We start from the raw sequence: 20,544 nt of genomic DNA on the forward strand, positions 1-20,544 counted from the left end.
ATGAACACATCACTACAAAGAATTTATAAACCACGAACGTAAATCTCAATTATAATAACGTTGAATTATGCCATGTTATACGTTTTCAGAAAAATCATTGAAGGTTTAAGATTTTGTCGTACGACGATGAACGGATCATCCAATCAATTATGATATCATATTTATGGTAACACGCAAATTTTGATTTTGCGTAAGAATTTTAGTTTAATTTGCTTTCGGTTTGATTTGGATTTAGATTTAATCGCAATGTCGACTTATTAATCATAGGTAGTAATGAAAATAAATAGATTAAGAGTAAACATCAACGGGTAAATAAAAATTTTAAAGCGCAAAATTTACAAAAGAAAAATCTGCGTCTGTAAGTGATTTCTTAGCTTGCTCCGGATAAATTCGAACTGAATATAAATATTTATTTATTTGAAACATTTTTAGGCTATACAGGTAAAAAAAAAAAAAACTGACATTTCATTTCTCCTAACTTGAAGTTATTTTTAAGTAGTGCTCTTGAAAAATGAAAAGTATTTGCACTGCATTCATGTTAATACATTTATAAGTATATAAGTTTTACATTAATAACAGCATATCATCTACCTGGAAGGTCTCGGATGGCATCTTCGGATATAACAGACGACGACTCCTTCGCAGCGGCTTCCGCCTCTCTACTTAGCCTTTCTACCAACAGATGGCATAACAGTTGACTTAGTCTACACAAGCAATCAGCTGTACTACTCTGTGCTGCCATCTGTTGGTAACGTGGGTTAACTACGTGTAAAGTACCGCTGCTAACAGCTGTTACGTCTGACTGGGACAGTGATGTAACGCCGGCGATTAGGAATGGAACACAAAGCAAGAGTCCTGTGTGAGGCAGAAGGTCCATCTGAAATAAGAAGAAATAAAACAAATGTATATGAAAATAATGACATTACTCGAAATTATTTTATTGTGGCTCTCAAATACCGTACAACGTGTTAGTACAATCAGTTTTGAATTTTAAAGTACTATAGGGGGCCATGGTGATTGTATGGTAGAGTATTACCTCTGGTACCAACTGTCCTCAGTTCGTTTCCAGGACATCTGACCTTACAGCGGACATCATGTTCGTGAGTTTTCTGGGAGTTTTCATGTCTCTTCACACTTCTCGTTCCACCAATACTTTCAATGAGGTTCATTAATCACCAGTCTCCTCCAGGCCCATATACACGGAGGGTCAAGGGGGGTCGGGCCATAGATCGGTGGCTACGGTCGGGCCCCCCAAAATTCTTACTGCCCCCCCTAAAATTTTCACAGTAGGCTTGCAAATGAATTATAATATGGTGATTAACTATAATATGGTTTGGTCGTGCCCCCTGTAACTTCTGCCGCCCCCTCCTACATTTTTGGACTGACCACGGACCTTTTATTTCCTAGCCTATAATCAATGCGCCAATTATGGCATAATTTTAGTGGGCTTGTGTTTCATATTAGTTGTCAGGTATCCAACTGAAGATATCTAGATTATAAAGTGTAGTAAGCTAATTTTAGGTGGGGGGTGGAATCCTCGGCACTTTCCAGGAAATCTTGACATCTTTCAGTTTTAGGTCCCACGTTTATGCCGGCTAGACTAAAGGAGACGGTAATGATGAGAAATGAAAGCAATGGTGGAATGAATAAAGTGGGAGGCAACGGGAGAACCCCGCCCGAGAAAACCCACGCACACGGTGTATGTCCACCACAAAACCCCCTTGGCGCAAGCTGAGATCGAACCAGGTATCCCACGCAAAGGAGGTCAAACCTCTACCACTGAGCTACCGCGGCCCCTCGCCATTTTCCAGGATTGGTGACCATTTCTATGGGATATACAACTGAAATTTTTGGTTCAATTAATTTTAAGTACTCCTTCCACTTTCCAAAGATTTATTTATTTATTTATTTTAGTAGTAATAGGAGTTCCTGCTTACCGATTACATGGCAGAGGCTTGTAGGTAACGAGATCTCTAACACCGGATCTTCAGGTAGTTTCCTAATTTTTTCACAGCTCTCCTCGTTGATCTAACGACTAGCGGGCGCACCTTTTATGTATGTGATCGGTTTTGATTAATGTTGAATTCAGGCATGTTCAAGAGGGGACTGAACTCGCTCTAGAATAAATATGCGCCCCCCTCCTAGAATATCTATACACATGCATTGAAATGTTTGCTTTTTTATTTTTTTTTTAAATAAACGTCTTAAAAGCAAAGATTTTTAAAAGAAAATTAGTTTCTTGTTTTCTTCTTATTTGTTCTAATTATCAAACCGCTTTTCGTGATGTTTTCGTGGCATAATTATTAATGACGTAATCTTTTCTCTATATTGTACCCACTCTCTGTTTATTCTGTGATTTTCCTTGTGTAAATATAGCACGAAGAGAGGAAGGAGAGCTAGAATTCGGATGAAATGTTATAAAAAGTTTGGGAAGTGAAGTATTATAGTAAGGACTTGATAAACAAAATAAAACAGCCGCGATCAAGGTTTAAATTACCTTTTAACCTTCTCATTCGTTCTTCATATGTGTTACGTAGGTTTCGAGACATGCTGTTTTAGAAGCCTTCTTGCACTGTTGGGAGCAAAGGAGGAAGGCAAAAATTCCAAAGGGGGTCTCTCACATATGAGGGTTTTCCACACTGGTTTTTAAAATAAAAGTTTCTGTGTTTTGTACTTTTTATGCATTCCGGCATTCGCCTGGTAGTACTAAGGAAATTTTTTGGAAAAATTTGAGTTAGAGTGCCCTTGCGGGACCAAAATCGGAGTGTTTTTTTTAATGTACCCCTTAAATTTTTATTGCCCCCTTGTACAAAAGTCTGAATTTAACACTGGCTTTGATTCCCCCTAGGAGAGTATTCAAGGCATTACAGTGGTTCGGATTCTACCTTAAACTGGAGGTCCACGTCTCATATAGTCTCGGCACTGAGTAGGAAAATTAAACTTCAATAAACGAGTAACAATCTAATCGTCTTATGAAAGTGGAACTCCGGGAATTCTGTGCAGTCATTAGTAATGAATATAGGACGAGACATCAGAGGAATTAATCATGGAACAGTAAAACAGTATTTCAGATGAAAGTTTTGGGCGAACTAGTGTTCTCCACGAGACTCAAAAATTTCGTCTCGTCTCGATTTTTTTAAAAATGTACTTCTGTAGTTATGTCTGTTATAGTACGCGACATCATTAATTTCGAACTTGCGCGAACACCTTCTGACTTCGATAGCCTAAAAAAGAATTGATGAAAGGTAAAAATCCAATCACTTTTTCTGCGTATAAGCACGGATGTGTCCAGCGGCACAAATCTGGCTTCAACATTCGGGGGGACGAGTAAGACCGCTCCCACACACACACACATATATATATATATATATATATATATATATATATATATATATATATATATATATATATATATATATATATTTTAAGCGGATTCAAAATATTTCTGAAGTTGAAAAACAATGTTATGGGAGATGAGGCGACCAATGTTGTCTTCAACATTGCAAGGCGGGCAGATTTGAGTCTTATTCTGGGAGAGGGGAGAGATGAGACTCATATTAGATGAATTTGATTTCTGAGGTGAACGTGTTGTATATTATATAGCAAAGAACATCAATTCCATCTCACTTTCTTTTGTGGCAACCGGACACAAATCATCACATCCCCCCCCCAAAAAAATCAAATCTGATTATTGGGGGACAGTTCCCCCAGTTCGAAGATTAGAGGGAACATGTCCCTCTCATTCCCCGGAATTTGCGCCAGTGGATGTGTTCAAAACCACCTCGTGGCTACGTAGTTACCGCACGCGTACCCAACGTTCGAAATTCAGGTTCCATTTCCGGCGGGAATTTATGTGGTTTGGATCCCATTGTAAGCTGTAGATCCGCGTCTCACATAGCCTTGCTGCTGAAGGAGACGCTAAAGGCAGCCAACCAACAGATATGTCCAAGAATGTCGTTTGTTCCTTGTCCTTCAGAAGGTTTGAAGGTATTTGTATCCTCACGATTACCCCCATAGCTTTATCATATTAGATACGGAAATTTCCCATGTACTTTTAATGGCATTCAATATCGGGACCGCTTCTTTTTTACTTTTTTTCCAGCTGATTGTTTTGTCAAATTATTTTTCTGAAATGATCCGAAATTTTAATGTTTTGGTTTTACTGTTCTTTTTTTTTTCTTTAACTCCTCCAGGAGCAGAATTTTCAACAACGCTGAAAGCAGGGATAGAATGGAACATAGATGTAGCCCACGAGACTAGATTTGGGGTTGTCTCGTCTCGAAAAGTGAACTATAGCTTTCTCGTCTCGTAAAGTACATTTGTCTTTATTGCAAGAGCTCTGTGTCGTCTCGTATTTCATGACGAAAATTATTTCTCGAGCGCAACATTAGTCATGGGTTCAGCGGGTCATTTGGGTTACGACTTTTATGCAGGTCTGGGTCTTTCTTCTGATACCCAGTCTGATCCGGAGACAACAGCAGGCCCGTATCTACGGAGTGGCATAGAGGGGCCGGGTCCCCTATAAATTCTTTACTCACCAACCTAAAATTTTCACGGTAGGCTTGCAAATGAACTACAATAAGGTTGGATCGGCCCCTAACTTCTAGCGCCCCCTCATTTTGGGGCTGGCTACGGCCCTGCCAAACAGAGTCGAAAACAACCGAAATATGAGTTCTGTAGATTTACTGCAGAATTAGGCTTCGGCTAGCTGAAGACTTGGCTCCCGCACCCCAACGTTTACTCGCCCTATGTCTTCGCACTTCTCATTTCCTTAATATATCTCCAATCTTCAGGGATTTCGAGTTATGGTCATCTTATTATAACAACTGCAACCATTCGTTTTTCTTCCCGTCTTTTCCTTCCTTTCAATATCAAAGAACGCTGAAACACGTTCCTAATTACACAATCAGACATAAAAAAAAAAGGCTCTGGGCACCGGACCCCATGTTATGGATTCGATGTATTTTGTTGCACAAAATCCAAATTTTGAAACCCCAGGAAGATCGATCGTGTGAATTTTTTGCTATGGGCGAAAAACGTGCGATTTTGAATATCACTTTCACGGTAGAACTTAGGGGAGGGAGAGGAGAGGGGAATATATATATATTCCCCTCTCCTCTCCCTCCCCTATATATATAAAAATAAAATTGAAAGTAACTGTCTTTCTGACTTCAGTCTTCAACCACCAGACTGATCTACATGAAATTTTCATCATACATGACGCTCAGAGCTGAGATGGTTTTGTCATATCACTTTGACGGTGCAACCTAGGGGTGAGGGAGGGGTAGGAACATTTATAAATTATCAAAAATGACCGATATTAGTGTCGAAGTTTTCAGGGTCGCTGAGATGCACAGTGACACTTCTGATGCTAATTAAATCCAAATTCAGCACCACTGCAACTTTGGGGGGGGGAGGAGGAAGGAGATACAGACCTATAAAAAGATCGAAAATGACCAATACCAGTGGCGAATCCGTGGTTTTTCGGGTGGCTGAAATGAACAGTAACACTTCCGATACCGCGCCTCGGAACATAGGGGAGGGGTGTATATATATCCACCTATATTAGACCCTAGTGCCAATCCAGTTTTCGGGAACGTGAGATGAACAGCGATATTTCTGATACCGTTTAAATCCAAATTCAGATCTAAACTTGGAAGAGGAGGGAGAGAGATATATAGAAATAAGCAAAATTACCAATATTAACTGCGAAGAACAGTGATACTTTCGATGCCGTTTAAATCTAAATTCAGACACACCACATGGAGGACAGGAGGAAGAGAAATGTAAAAATCAGCGAAAATTATCGATATCAGAGAACGCTTTTGTAATAGTAAAAAATGACTGACTTTGTGGAACATGTTACTATTTTTTCTTAATTTAATCCAGGTAATTGATGGTAATATAATAATAATAATAATAATAATAATAATAATAATAATAATAATAATAATAATAATAATAATAATAATAATAATAATAATAATAATAATAATAATAATATAAAAATAACTATCGATTCATAACACACGTACAACTTTCAGTACGAAAATAATCAAATATAAAGACCTAGTTGATTAAATCAAAAAATTATGGAAATATCAGAAAGTTAAAACATGATTAATCATTATCTCAAGTACAGGAATTATCCCTAAAAGTATTGTCACGAATTTGAACAGGTAAACGCAAAACATCTCTTAGCAAATATACAAAAATCAGTAATACTAGACACCTGTCATATGGTCAGAAAGTTCTTTGGGGAAGAATAACTCTTTAAATAGTCCTCACTTCCCAGACACGGCAGTCAGATCACTAAACTGAGACCGGTTAAAACCTAGATAGAGCATTGATAATAATAATAGGTTTTAATTTATCACGGGATTTGTCTTAATGTGAAACATTTTTAGATTGGTAACTTTACCACTGTGTGTAGTGGCTCGGTTTATGTATCATTTAGGGGAACAATCGATCAGTTGTGTGCGTTTCGGTGACATATCTAAGCAAAGATTCAAGAACACATATCCAGATCGTGAATCGAGCAAACTTTGGGTGGGGCCCAAGATCGGTGCCCATGCCTGTTGGGAAGATGTTAGTATTTTTGTTACACTGAAGAGAATTAGCTGGGTTAAGCGGAAAACGTATGAAAGGGTCCCAGAAATGGTGAATGGTAAGGCAGAAGAGAAAATCTTTTAGATATTATTAAGGAGATTAAGAGAAACTGGTTGGAACATTAGCTAAGAAGCAACTGCATCATGAGGAACGTGCTAGAGGGTATGGTGGCAGGAAAGAGAGGGAGGGGGCGAAGGAGGCTACAATTAAAGAACGATATCAAAACTAGGGATGGGCAAAACCGGTTTTTATAAAAAAAACGGAAACCGGTTTCTAGAAAAAACGAAATCCGAAAAACCGACATTTCGATTTCTCCAAAACCGGTTCGGTTTTCCCCGAAACCGATATCTGTTTTATCCAAAAGCCGGTTCGGTTTCTCACCGAAACCGGTTTCGGTTTTCTCCAAAAACTGGTTCGGTTTTTCAACGAAACCTGCTTTCGGTTTCCTTCAAAACCTTTTTCGGTAAACCGGCTGGGTTTTCGCCGAAACTGGTTTCGGTGAAAACTTTTGGATAACACATAAAACTATTTCTGTGGAAACGGAATTGCATTTCGGAGAACAACGAAACACACTGGTCAGAAATAGAACAAATTTTGAAAAACAACGGAATCGGTTTTGAAGAAAACCGAAACCGGATCCGATGAAAAACCGAACCGGTTTTGAAGAAAACCGATAACCGGTTTCGGTGAAAATGTTCGAAAACCGGTTTAGGTTTTCATAAAAACCGAAAAACCGGTTTTTGTGCCCAACACTAATCAAAACAGAAATTGTACGTGAAGACGAAGAGTTAGCGGAAGACCGTGGAGCATGGAAGCTTCTCAGTTGCGGCAAGTGACCTGCCAATAATGGCAGAATACCTATGATGGTGATGATGATGATCTTTATTTTCGTTTGCTTTCTTCATTTGCAGTAGGATTAAAAATATTTATTAATGGATGAAAATACATATATTTTTATTTAGATCTTCCTGGCTATAAACATTACCTAATAACACCCTGAAGTTCGTGTTTAATATTTATTCCTCCATGCAAACTGCGCATCAACGAAAGGCCTGCTTCTGTATTGCGTTTTGTTAAAAATAGCTAAGAATACAGACAAAAAAGAGGAAAGGAACCACAACACAACAAACATGCCCTAGAAAAAGAAATTGCTTGAATATTATTATTGTTATTATTATGCGAGGTAATTTAAAGGAAAATGGTTTGTAGAAGTAATTAAACAACATGTTACGACTCACCAAACATTTTGTTATGGACTGGTTTCTGCACACTTGCTTTTGGGATTTCTTTTTTCTTTTCTTTTTTTTTTTTTCCATGTCTTGAATTTTTAAATTGTAAATTTCCACTTGGTGATGAGTTGATTTGTTAAATATTCTTTTAATGCCTTTTAAAAAGTATTACCAACTCCATGGAATTTTGACAAAGAACACACGATCTTAGGTAAATAAATATTTACATTATATTACCACAATCATAAATGTTCGGCCATTACTGGCTGGGAATTTGGAGCAAATCAAAGTTTCGGTGAACAACTATCTTCGGGTAACTTCCTCGTCTTCACATATAATTTATAACCGCTTATAAATTGCGGTCTTTCCCTTCCTCTTCTTTCCTCCATTATATTGTCATCACAGGGCGCAAAATTTCCGGTTGTTAGGCGACTAGAAATTCAGAGCTGGCGACCAGTGTTCAGTAGGAATGGTTTCGGTCTAAATTCACAGGGCTACATTTTCTTCGCAAGAAAATAATTGCCATTGAAATAAATAAATACAGGTAACATAGTAAGTAAATACCCAAAATATTTTTTAAAAAAATATTTGCATGAGATACCGTTATCACTCATCACCTAACTGATTTCTGCAAACTTTGATCCGAAAACTACAATCGACAACTGGTACTTCACTTCAGTACAGAGAGAGAAAGCGTTACACAAGCATGAAGTCTTAAAGTAAGATATTGTTTAACATGCATATGAATTGTTCAATTCAAAATTCATTACTATCATGATCCTAATTGGTTTTGAAATTTTATGCCCCGATGTAGTCTGTTACTTTTTCAAACTAAACGCCATGGAGGGGGGGGGGGCTTTCATATACTGGTGGCCATCATTTTTGGATTGACGAGTGCGTCTGACTGAAATTTTGCACTCTGCAGTGTTGCCTATGAGACGAGATCACGTCTCGATTCTCGTCTCGGAAATGAGACCTTACTAGACACGAGAAATATCATGAGTCTCATGGACAACACTGGTTCACCCAAGTCTTAGCTCTCAAACGCTGCTTTAGTGTTACATTATCCATAGTATAAAATTGACAACGTGATTGTACAAACGCAATGTAAAGCGTTTGTCGACGTTTCGAGATACGTAAGTGATTCCACAGTACACGCCAACAATAAATATGTTTTAAACGTTGTTATATCACACATTTCGTGGACCTCTCGTGTCGCGGAAGGATTCTGACAAATCTTGATAAAATAGGGATAAAATTAGGGGATACATTTGATACATAAATTTGTACAAAACGAGACGAGAAATCCTTATTTCTCGTCGTCTTGTCTTGTCTCGCGGGCACCATTAATTACTTTTTTCACATCCCTCAAACCAATGTCCTAAACATCACTGATAGTATAAAAGTCGCGATTAAGTCACCAAGTTCACTTTATAGAAGAAAAATCACATACTTATGAATTGAAAGCCCACTATTTTAGTCAATAAAAAGAGCGTCCGGTAGGGAGGTATTTCAGAAAAGTCTAACAAGCCTCTACCATGTAAAACTTCTTGGTAGGTAGAGCAAAGTTAATAAGAACAAGATTTATTTTATAAAATTCTCTATAATAACAGTATTTATTTTTTAAAAAAATACAGTGAAACCTCTACTAACGGACACCTCCCGTAACGGACATATTTTGTAATCCCCAAACACTGCAATAGGAAAAAACATATTGGCAAACCTCTCTAAAGCGGACACTCTCTAGTACGGACACGGACAGTCTTTTCTGTGTTTTATAGGTATTATTTACCTCCGTACTACGGACACTTTCTCTAGAAACAAGTTGAAAAGTACTGTAAAAATACATCTTTAGTAATTCATACATGTGTCACAAAGGAAGTATTGCGACAACATTTTGCCCTCTCAATTGTCTGCTCAGTAACCCAGCTGAAGCTTCTCCGTTTAACAACACTCTCATGTTTTTTGCTTGCATTCCACTCCCACCCAAGCTGTTTTAGATACAAAAGTGATTGGCAGTTGCCCGCCTTTTGGGATGACACATTATTCTACTGTCCCGCTGGAATCTCTAACCAAGCGGAAGAGATTTTCGTTATTTTTTGCCTGTCGGTACGCATATTGTCTCAAAAAAGACACTAATGGAGTGCAATTAACCCACAAATCAAAGCAACATACTGAAAACCTACTAAGTAGTGATAAATGTAAAGTGCAGAGAACTACAACATATTATTTGCATGTTATGCCTAGAACAAAGTATTGGATGGCGAAGGATAATGTAGGTACAGTAACATTTTGGTCATATTCGTGAATACATGATTCATGCATTTTTTTCTAATTGCATATTACCCTATTTATTCATTTACGTAAGAAAATATTGAAACCTCTTTAAGGCGGACACCTCTCTATAGCGGACAATTCTTGATTCCCCACGGCTGTCCGCTTTAGAGAGGTTTCACTGTACTACAAAAGTGCTCTTCTCTAATTTGTTAGGTAGAAATTAGGTAGGCCTTGACCGTAATGTCACGGTCAGATCTCCACAGGGCCCTGAAGCAGGATAAGCAGACTGGACTGCTAAACCCTAATGCTCTGAAGCAGTGTTGGGCAAATTTCAATTGAATTAACAATTAACAATTAATCTGTAAATTTAATTGTTAATTGCAATTAACAATTCAAGTAAGAAATGGTTAGTTGTTAATTGTAGTTGGCCATTAATAATGGAGAATCAATTGCAATTAATCAATCGATTGAAAGTAATTGAAATGGAAAGTAATTGCAATTGAAATTAATTGCCAATTAATTCAATTGCAATTGATTTCCACAGCAATTACTTTCAATTGATTGATCAATTGCAATTGATTTTCACTGATTAATTTTCAACACAGTGCGTGTTCAGAGAGGGCGTGGGGCAATAAAAACTTTAACCACGACCAATTGACTCACCACCCATCGTGACCCACGACCCACCGTGACCCACTCTGACCCACCACTCACCATGAACCACACTCACCCATATGACCCACAGACCCACTTAAACCCATTGTCATCAACTCTGACCCATGATTCACACCCTCTTCTCTACTCACTAACTTGTAATAAAACAAGCCTATGAAATTATCAGTTATCGAGATTTGAATTTCTACGATCAATCGCTCAAGCACCGCTCTATTACAACACCAATTATCAAAATGCTACAACACCAATTAAAAGCGACTGAGGTCCAACCTATAACTTTGGCTTTCAAATCTTTCATTTACGGTTATGTATAATTTCATGTTTAACAGAGACAAATATAACATTTTGAGTATGTGTACTTTTAATAAATTAGTTAAATACATCTTTTTCTTAAAGTTTATGTTTTAAAATTATTGTTGAAGGCCTTTGTATTTTAATAAGCCTTCTCTAAAATCAATGCATGTGAATTGTGCTGCCATCTTCCGAATTCTTTTAAACTTTATGTTGTGGACGTTTATATGTTTGTGGTTAATCCTTTCGACAATGAGATCTCGGAAACTACAGGCTCTAGAAAGATGACGTTTTCACTGATCGATTGCAAATTTCATGTAGATTGTCCAGTTCCAATTGAATATTTAAAAAAAAAAACATGGCCATTATTTCTTTATTACATTTTTATGGGTACATTGGAGATGTTGAAATTTTTTTTAAAAAACTAAAGCATCACAGCCTACGCGTTATACATTCCAACACCACATTGTTGTATATGGGGGGTTGTATATGTCTCAGGTGTTTGTTTCATTTCCAAATAATAATGGAAAAGGAAGGATAACCATTTCTCCAGTCTAAGATGACCTTTATTTTTGGAGTGTTTTGCCGAATGAACACCATATATAACTGCCGTTATAATTAATTGTGTATGTAATGTATTTGCTTATTACACACTGCATGCAAGAAGAAAGAAAACATCGGTCATACATGAATTAGAAACTCCAACCGGAAGTAGGCCCAAATCTTGCAAACGGTGCGAGATATTGAGAAAAAATAATCGAAAAAATTCTCTCCTTTATGATACCCCTTTGCTTTTTTAATCAATACGTCTTTCACTTGTGTCTGTAAAGGGACATGTACAGATGTTGTGAGGAATGAGAAGGAGATTTATGCTCATATGCGAATGATGCGCTGTGTAGAGAGCGCAGGTTCAGCTAGTATAAATAAAATAAAGAGTTTGTTTGTGTCTATCTGTCTATCTTTGTGCGGCCTGTGGACCAGACGAGTGGACCCAAAGTTTTCAAAATTTGGTCACGGGTAGCTTGGTCTAGGCGCCAGATCAAGACGAAGAGTTTTTTATCAAATTTCGAACTAGGAGGGTCGCAGGGGGACGTTTACAGGGACCGGTCTAGGGACCAGACAAGTTGACGGAGAGTTACCAAATTTTGGTCACGGATACCTTGGTTCAGGTCCCACACCAAGGAGAAGCGTTTTTTTTTTTTTTTTTTGACAAAATTTAAACCAGGCGGTCTCAGGGGGGCGTTTACCGTGACATGTAAAAGTAGTACAAAATGACCGATATTAGTGTCGATTTCATGGATTTCGCGGTCGCTGAGATCAATGGTGAAACTCCGATCGCATTAACTTCCAAATTCACCCTATTCGGCTGCGGGCCGGGGGTTAACGGGGAGGGGGTAGGGATACCAAAATGTAAAAGTAATCCAAAATGACCGATATTAGTGTCAAATCCATAGTTTTTGCGGTCGCTGAGATCAATGGTAACACTACCATTAGCGATGACTTTCAAATTCATCCATCGTTGTATGCGGGCCTTAGGTCACCAGAGGGGGAAATACTGAGACATGTAAAAATAATCGAAAATTACCGATATTAATGTCAAATCCATAGTTTTCGGGGTCGCTGAGCTCAATGGTGAAACTCAAGACCGCGTTTACTTTCACATTTAGCTCCCATCAGCTAAGGAACGGGTGCATTATAAAGGGGATCACGAGACATGTAAAAATAATTCACAATGACCGATATTAGTGTCAAATCCGTAGTTTTCGCTGTTGCTGAGATCAATGGCGATACTTTCATTAGGGATGATTTTCAAATTTAGCCACCATTGTATGCGGGCCGGGAGTCACGGGGGGTGGAGAATTGCGAGCCATGTAAAAATAATGGAAAATAACCGATATTAGTGTCAAATAAATAGTTTTCGCTGTCGCTGAGATGAATGGCGATACTCCCAAAGGGCTGATTTCCAAATACAGCCCCCATTGGCTGCGCGCCAGAGGCGTTGTTTTATCAAAATTTGAACCAGAGGATCATAGAGGCTTTTACCGGGATATGTAAAAAGTAGTAGAAAATGGCAAATGTTAGTGTCACATTCATTCATAATTTTCGCGGTATCGGCTGGGGGCCAGAGGAGATTTTTTTTTTTTACAATTCCAACCAAGGGGGCGTTTACGGGGACATGTAAAAGTAGTAGAAAATGACGAATGTTTGTGTCGAATCCATATTTATCGGGGTTGCTCAGATGTATAGTGACACTCCCGATAGTGTTTACGTTCAAATTCAGCCCCCATCGGCCTTCCCAATGAAAACACATATACGTTGTTGGATATATATTCACACAAAATATATCCAATCTTAGAAATTTTTCTTAATTGTTCTCCCGTTGTTCAGTTTGTTTACATTGATATTTTATCTGATCCGTTCGAAGAACGGGCATAACAGCTAGTACGAAATGGTAAAGTGTTTGTTATGGACCAAATTACAATGAATTCAATTATATAGATAATTATTATAATTATAACTAATAATTATTTCGTTGTTGAATTATAGAGCTCCTCCGTGGCTAAGCGGTTAGCGTACGCGCCTTTGGCGTGGAAGACCCGGGTTCGATTCCCGGCGGGAGCTCATGTGGTTCGGAATCCACGTTAATCAGTAGTCCATGTCTCATATAGCCTCGCTGCTGACCGGGACATTAAACCCCAAAATCAACTCAAAATCAAATCAACTTGTTGAATTATACATACTTTTCAGTGGAAAAATGAATAAAATTTAAAAGTCCCAAATCAACGTAAAGTAGACCAACGTAAAGGAAAAATGTATAAAATTTTTTATATAATTAAGCTTACAAACTTAAAATTTCCATGTAATTAAGCTTACAATACAAATTTTATGTCTCTTTTTCTCACAACTTGATTTCCTTGAGCTCTGAATGATAAACACATGCTTCAGCAATTATTATAATAGAAAGCAGTGGATATATAATGCGAAGCTCTGTATTTTTTGTTTCTAAATTTGTTTCTCAACTAATATCGATCGTTTTCGATTAGTTTTTACAAATCAACCCATTACCAATTTCCCATACGTAGAAAGTCCCCCTTCCATAAAAAAGATTTTTTTAAAAAAATGCAAGGACACGTTCTGTTTATTTTTACCTCCATAAATTGATGTCGAGTTTCATGTCGAGCCGAGAGTGACAAGTACCTCCCTCGTTCAACTCGTTTTAACTCGTATTGAAATCATGATCTGATTATACTGGAAAGCGAAAGCCATGAGAAATGTAAGCGGTAATGTGGAATACCTTTAATGGTGCTCACGACAGGGTTCCAGTTTGGCTCGCACTTTTAGTGCATCTCGAGGGGTACTTTTAGTGCATCTTGTCTTAGTGCATCCCGATAGCGAAACAACTATAGATTTTTATAACAAGACAGCGTCAAATGCCGTGAGCACCGGCGTCATTAACTTGTTCCGCCACCCACGAATTTCGAGATGATTCCTTTTGCATCGTTCTGTGCTATTTGTACGCCTATTCTCACTTTTTGTGCGCCACCGCAAGTGGGTCAAAATGGGCCTACAAATATGGCGGAACAAGTTATTGCTGTTCCGCCTCCAACGAATTTCGATGTCGTTTCCTTCACATGGTTTTGTGCGCCTACTTCCACGTTTTGTGCGTCATGGGAAGTGAGTCAAAACAGGCCTCGAAGGTGGTACGAAAATGACCCACTGCTCCGCCCCTACCGAATTTCGAGGTCGTTCCTTTCGCATCGACTAGTGTCTGTTTTGTGCCGTTTCGTGCTCCTATTTCGACGTTTCGTGCGTTACCGTAAGTGTGTCAAAATGGGCCTCCAAAGTGTGAGGAAAATGATCCACTGTTCCGACACTATCGAATTTCTAGGTTGTTTCTTTCGCATCGTTTAGTGCCTATATTTTTAAATTTTCTGCGCCTATTTCCTCGTCTTGTGCGTCACAAAGTGGGAGGTAATTGACTCACTGTTCCGCCTCTATCGAATTTCGAGGTTGTTTCTTTCGCATCGTTTAGTGCCTGCTTTGTAAGTTTTGTGCCACCGGAAGTGGGTCAAAATTGTCCTACGAATGTAACGAAACAAGTTAATGCTGTTCCACTACCAACGAATTTCGAGGTCGTTTCCTTCACATCGTTTTGTGCGTGTTTTGTGCTGTTTTGTGCGCCTATTTCCACGTTTTGTGTGTCATTGGAAGTGGATCAAAATGAGCCACCATTAGGGATGCACGCGAGACGCGAGAAGTCTCGTCTCGTCTCGCGTCTCGTCTCGCAAATGCGAGACGAGACACGAGACGAGACTCAAAATTTTATGCGAGACGCGAGACGAGACTAAACCATGCGAGACGAGACGCGAGACGAGACTCTGTTAAGTCTCGCACGAGAAGTCTCGCGAGACTTCTCGCAGTCTCGCAACATTTATGAATTACATTTAATTGTATATTTAGTGATTTTACAATTTATTGAGTTTTCTAAGTTCAGCGTTAATGTCTCCAGTAACAAAAAAGTGACTGGGGCAATAGACATTTTATTAGATTTATTATTATTCAAGGTTGATTTTCAGAATTAAAGCCTTCTTTAGTTTCTAAACATCATTAAAAAAGAAAAGCTTTGTAAATTGGAAATTTATTACAGCATCGATTTAGGACTTTATTTTGCGACACAAACACATACACGCGGGCGCGCACGAATACCTGAACTTCTGTTTTTGGTCTGAAAAGCGAATAAGACTCCCTATTGCTGCGAAATGTGATATTTCTGTTGTTTCTGTCTTTTTCACATTACTGCTAGCGATTAATGTTGGGGGATGGCGGGGAAATCCCCTCTTGTTAAAGTGTATCCCCGGTCTGGCTCGCAGAAATAACATAATATTTTTACATGGAATAAGTATTTTTTTCTATATATTTATCAAAAACATCCCCCTCTAGTTCGGAAGTTTAATTCAAATACTGGTTTGGTAGTATGGCCCTATAGGTTTGGTGAGAGATAGTAGGAATGGCCCTATATCTGTCAGTAATTTTATTTTCTAGATATGGCAACACTATATAAGTTGAAAGCGAAAGTTGATAAAATGCGATAATGCAACATTGCTATAAGCGCAAACGAACCAAAAGAATTGGGTCGTATTGTGTTGTGAAGAGTTCTTTTATTGTCTACAAGCGCTTTTGGTGATATAAAATCATCTTTATAATGGAAAATCATCCTTCAAAGAAACGACCAAAACGTGTAAATCTTGATAGTGGCGACGATATTTTAGAAGAGCCAAATGGGGATACAGTTGAAAGTGAAACGGATTCAGGTACTGTTTCTGCAGGTTCGAGTCTTGATCCATCCGAAACAGCAGGGCGTAAAAGGAAGTTCCAGGATTACTTTGAAATTGCGACGAATGCTGAGTTGGCTATTTGTAAATTATGTAAGCCTAAGAAGATAGAATTGAAAATGCATTCTCGTAATATAACGCGGTGAAGAAACACTTCAAAATATTCACAAGAAAGAGTACGCGATTCTCTACCCCGACAGCGACAAAGATCAGAAGAGTAGCTGCAGGAAGGAGGATATAACAATATATTTCCCTCAGAAGAAGGAAACTAAGGTAAGTGCATAGCATACTTGACAGTGTCTAAAGTGTTGAAAATTAATTATCACTATTCCCTGCGGCGAGCCATTGATATAATTGTTATTAGTATATAACATAATTATGTTGTATATCAGTTATTTAGGTTAGTATATTAGTATATGTTATCCACAAGTCCGTTCACACAGGTGATATTATTCCTTGGTGGCTGGTGTAAAGGGAGATAGGCGACAATATATGGCAGCACTGTTCTCCTACACAAGTAACGTATTTTTATATTTTCTCTGCTGCTTCCACAAATTTAATGCTAGAGAGTTTAAACGTTCTGAAAAGAAGGTTAAAACCTATTCTAAGGGAACAATCCGTGTCAATTTTGGATATTGTGACGTTAGAGCATTCCTCGGACTAGAAGCAGGCAAAGACAAGGTTGAAATCCGGTTAAATAAAGACGAAGAAATTTACATACAGATTACCACATTGCGCTTCGACAAAGCCGACTAGCCAGGATATCGAAATTACCTTGGTAGCATTTTTGCAAACTCAACTCTATCAGAAACGGAGGAAGATCTTCATAATTCTTTGGATAGAATAACTACAGCACTCCATGACGCTACCAGCCGTTCTATACCGACTAGTACATCCCATAGTTATCACCCGACGCTCCCACCCCATTATTTACCACTTATCAGACGTTCACGAGCACTCTACAGAAATTACAAACGTACAGGAAATCTAGAGTCATTGCATTTACATCGTCAATTTCAACGCACAGTTCACAATTGTGTTAAAGCATATAAACTCCGTCAATGGATAAAAGCTTGTAATAATTTGGGAGACGATGCACACCCATCCAGATACTGGAGCCGTTTCAACATGCTTACTGGTCGCAAGACCCACACTACCTATCCTCTCCTAGAAAATGAAAATCCTCTTCAGACAGATAAAGAAAAAGCAAACGCCTTCGCAACCTATCTACAATCTATTTTCACGCCGTCTGAAGCAGCCATTCCTCGCAGGCATCCCACACATACCTTTACATAAATTCACCAGAACTTCAACCCAGCACGTCTCATGTTTTGCCCGACCATCCTCTTGCTACGCCTATCACTGTAACAGATATCAACTCCGTCACGGCTCGCAAACGCAATACTGTCCCTGGTCTAGACTCAATCACTTACCGTCATGTCAAAGAAACGCCTCTCGCCTTACTACACCTCTTAGCAACTATATTTACGTTTATTCTCCGCACAGGTTATCTTCCCCCTCAGTGGAAGACTTCCAAAACACTCATGTTTGCTAAGTCACACAAACCACTAAATTCCGTATCATCTTACAGGCCCATACAATTAATTCCGACTTTCAGCAAAATATTGGAACGCATCCTTATCAAAAGACTTCACACTCACTTAACAGCGAAAAATTTGCTACCTTTACATCAAGCTGGTTTCCGACCAGGATATAGTATTAACGATCAGTTACTTCACCTCACCAACATGATCACTAATCATTACAATTCTTCCAAGCCTGCCTGTTTAGTTTTATTCGATCGCGAAAAGGCATTTGATAAAGTATGGCACCTGGGACTTTTATTCAAGCTTCTGTCTTTCCGTCTTCCTATCACGTACATCCGCTTCATCCTTAATTTTCTTTCAAATGCCTGGCTTACATCTACATCAATGACAGTGTCTCTTATCCTGTTTTTCTTCATAGCGGCGTTCCGCAAGGCTCTGCCTTGTTCCCACTGCTGTATCTGCTTTATGTCGCTGACATGCCGTCCTTACCGCAAAACATTCATACTTTTCAGTACGCCGATGAAACGGCTTTCCTGGCGTTAACGAAAATTATCTCTCAAATAAACAATGCGATGAATGAAGCTATCCGTCGCTTTAGCGATTGGTGTCGGACGTGGCGCTTAACAATAAACGCTACCAAAACTCAGGCCATAGTCTTTATTCCACCAAAACGTCGATCACGAGTTCATCGAAACCCAGCTCGTCTTGCCCTTACCGTCAATGATACTGCCATACAGCACTCAAAGACAGTGAAATACTTGGGTATAACATTTGATCATCATCTTACATGGCGTCCACACCTCGCTACCGTTGTAAGCAAAGCCAAAAATAGTTTAAATTTACTTAAATGTCTCATAGGTACAACGTGGGGTCTCAATTCTTCTACGCTCATCAACACCTACAAGGTCTTCCTCCGTCCTGTTCTTACATATGGTTTTACCTCATGGGTATCAGCAAGCGCAAAACATTACGAAAAGCTGTTAATAATGGAACGACATGCTCTCCACCTAGCCTACCGCATTAAATTACCAAGTCCAACCCGTGAATTGTACGGCCGCATCACATTTCCTCACCTTCTTTATCATATTGAAGATCTTCGTATTAAATATATAACTCAACGGTATGACAGCGAACACGCTTTAATTTTTGAAACCGTTTACAGCGACGCTCCCTACACTCACAGCCATCACCATACGTCTACACCTCTCTCACTGCTTTTCGCATTATAGAAATATACCGTACCTCCAAATCATCCGGACTATAACATCATCAGTATCCTCAGCACATCACACGTACCGGCCCATATCTCACCTTCATATCATGCACAGTAAACCCGCTTGTTACTAACAGGACCTCCTCACGTACAACAAAAATAAATAAATAAATAAAACTTATGGGTGTTTAATAAAGTTAATAAATGTCTCTTTGCCCAACAGAAATTCATTTTTTTTCGCCATAATAATGTTAAATCTCTTTCCCAAATAGAGGGTGTAGCCCTCGCAATGGGTGCTAGCTACACCATAGCTAGCTAGCTTTAAAAAAATACATATAGTAAAAGGATCCGGGTTTGGTTCAATGAGTTCAGAAAAACATATACGGAAACGTCATATTCTTTATATCCTAATTACATTGGAGACTTTTTTGGGGGGCAAAAATGTGCCCGCATGGCATACTGGAAAATATTGCTGGAGACCTCTACGCTGAAAAACAATGTTATATCCAGTAAACAATTTATGCTGGTTTTGCTGTAAATTATGCTATGCAAAAATTAATGGTCCAGCAATCAAATTCCAGCACAACTTTTCTTTTAATTTGGAGCGGAGTGGACACAAGTTCGGATACCATGTTGAACTCTAGGTTCCGTCTCCTTAGGTTGTTATGAACATTCATCCCATGGAAAGCAATGGCAAACCACCATGGGTTCACCTTGCCAAAGGACTTTTAGGTCAAATATCTGCCTCCGGACAGAATATCACATCATCATTCATTAACAGCCATAGAATAAAACATTGCAAAATTTTAACGCAGAATATATGCGAGACTGCGAGACCATGCGAGAAAGTCTCGCGCGAGACGCGAGACGAGACTCAAAGTTTTATGCGAGACGCGAGACGAGACTTCACATTTGCGAGACGAGACGAGACGCGAGACGAGACCAACATTTGAGGCTGCGAGACGAGACGAGACTTTTCAATTTCTCGTCTCGTCTCGTCTCGCGTGCATCCCTAGCCACCATGGTGGAACATTGACACACCGTTCCGCCACCAACGAATTTCGAGGTTCATTCTTTCGCATCGTTTTGTGCGTGCTTTCTGCCTTTTGTGCGCCTATTCCCACTTTTTGTGCGTCACCGGAAGTGGGTCAAAATGGGCTTTCAAGATGGGACGAAAATGACCAAGAGTTCCACCACCTTCGAATTTCGAGGTCGTTAATTTCACATCCTTTCATGCTTGTTTTGTGCCGTTTTGTGCGCCTATTTCGATGTTTTGTGAGTTACTGGAAGAGGATCAAAATGGGCCTCCAAGGTGGGACGAAAATGACCCACAGTTGCGCCACTATCAAATTTCGGGGTCGTTTCTTTCG

At 39.0% G+C, this 20,544-nt stretch overlaps 1 protein-coding gene across 1 annotated transcript in view; it reads right to left on the bottom strand.

Annotated features, from left to right (window-relative positions):
- The window catches only part of LOC145686811 (uncharacterized), a 99,946-nt gene that overhangs the window by 23,072 nt on the left and 56,330 nt on the right, over window positions 1-20,544 (bottom strand). The window contains exon 2 of the mRNA XM_081760501.1: window positions 592-877. Within this exon, the coding sequence (XP_081616627.1) occupies window positions 592-877 (286 nt within the window). The remainder of the gene's footprint in view (window positions 1-591; window positions 878-20,544) is intronic.

The sequence above is a fragment of the Thermobia domestica genome, chromosome 5, assembly GCF_964235325.1.
Source record: "Thermobia domestica chromosome 5, izTheDome1.hap1.1, whole genome shotgun sequence".
Taxonomy (NCBI): Eukaryota; Metazoa; Arthropoda; class Insecta; order Zygentoma; family Lepismatidae; genus Thermobia; species Thermobia domestica.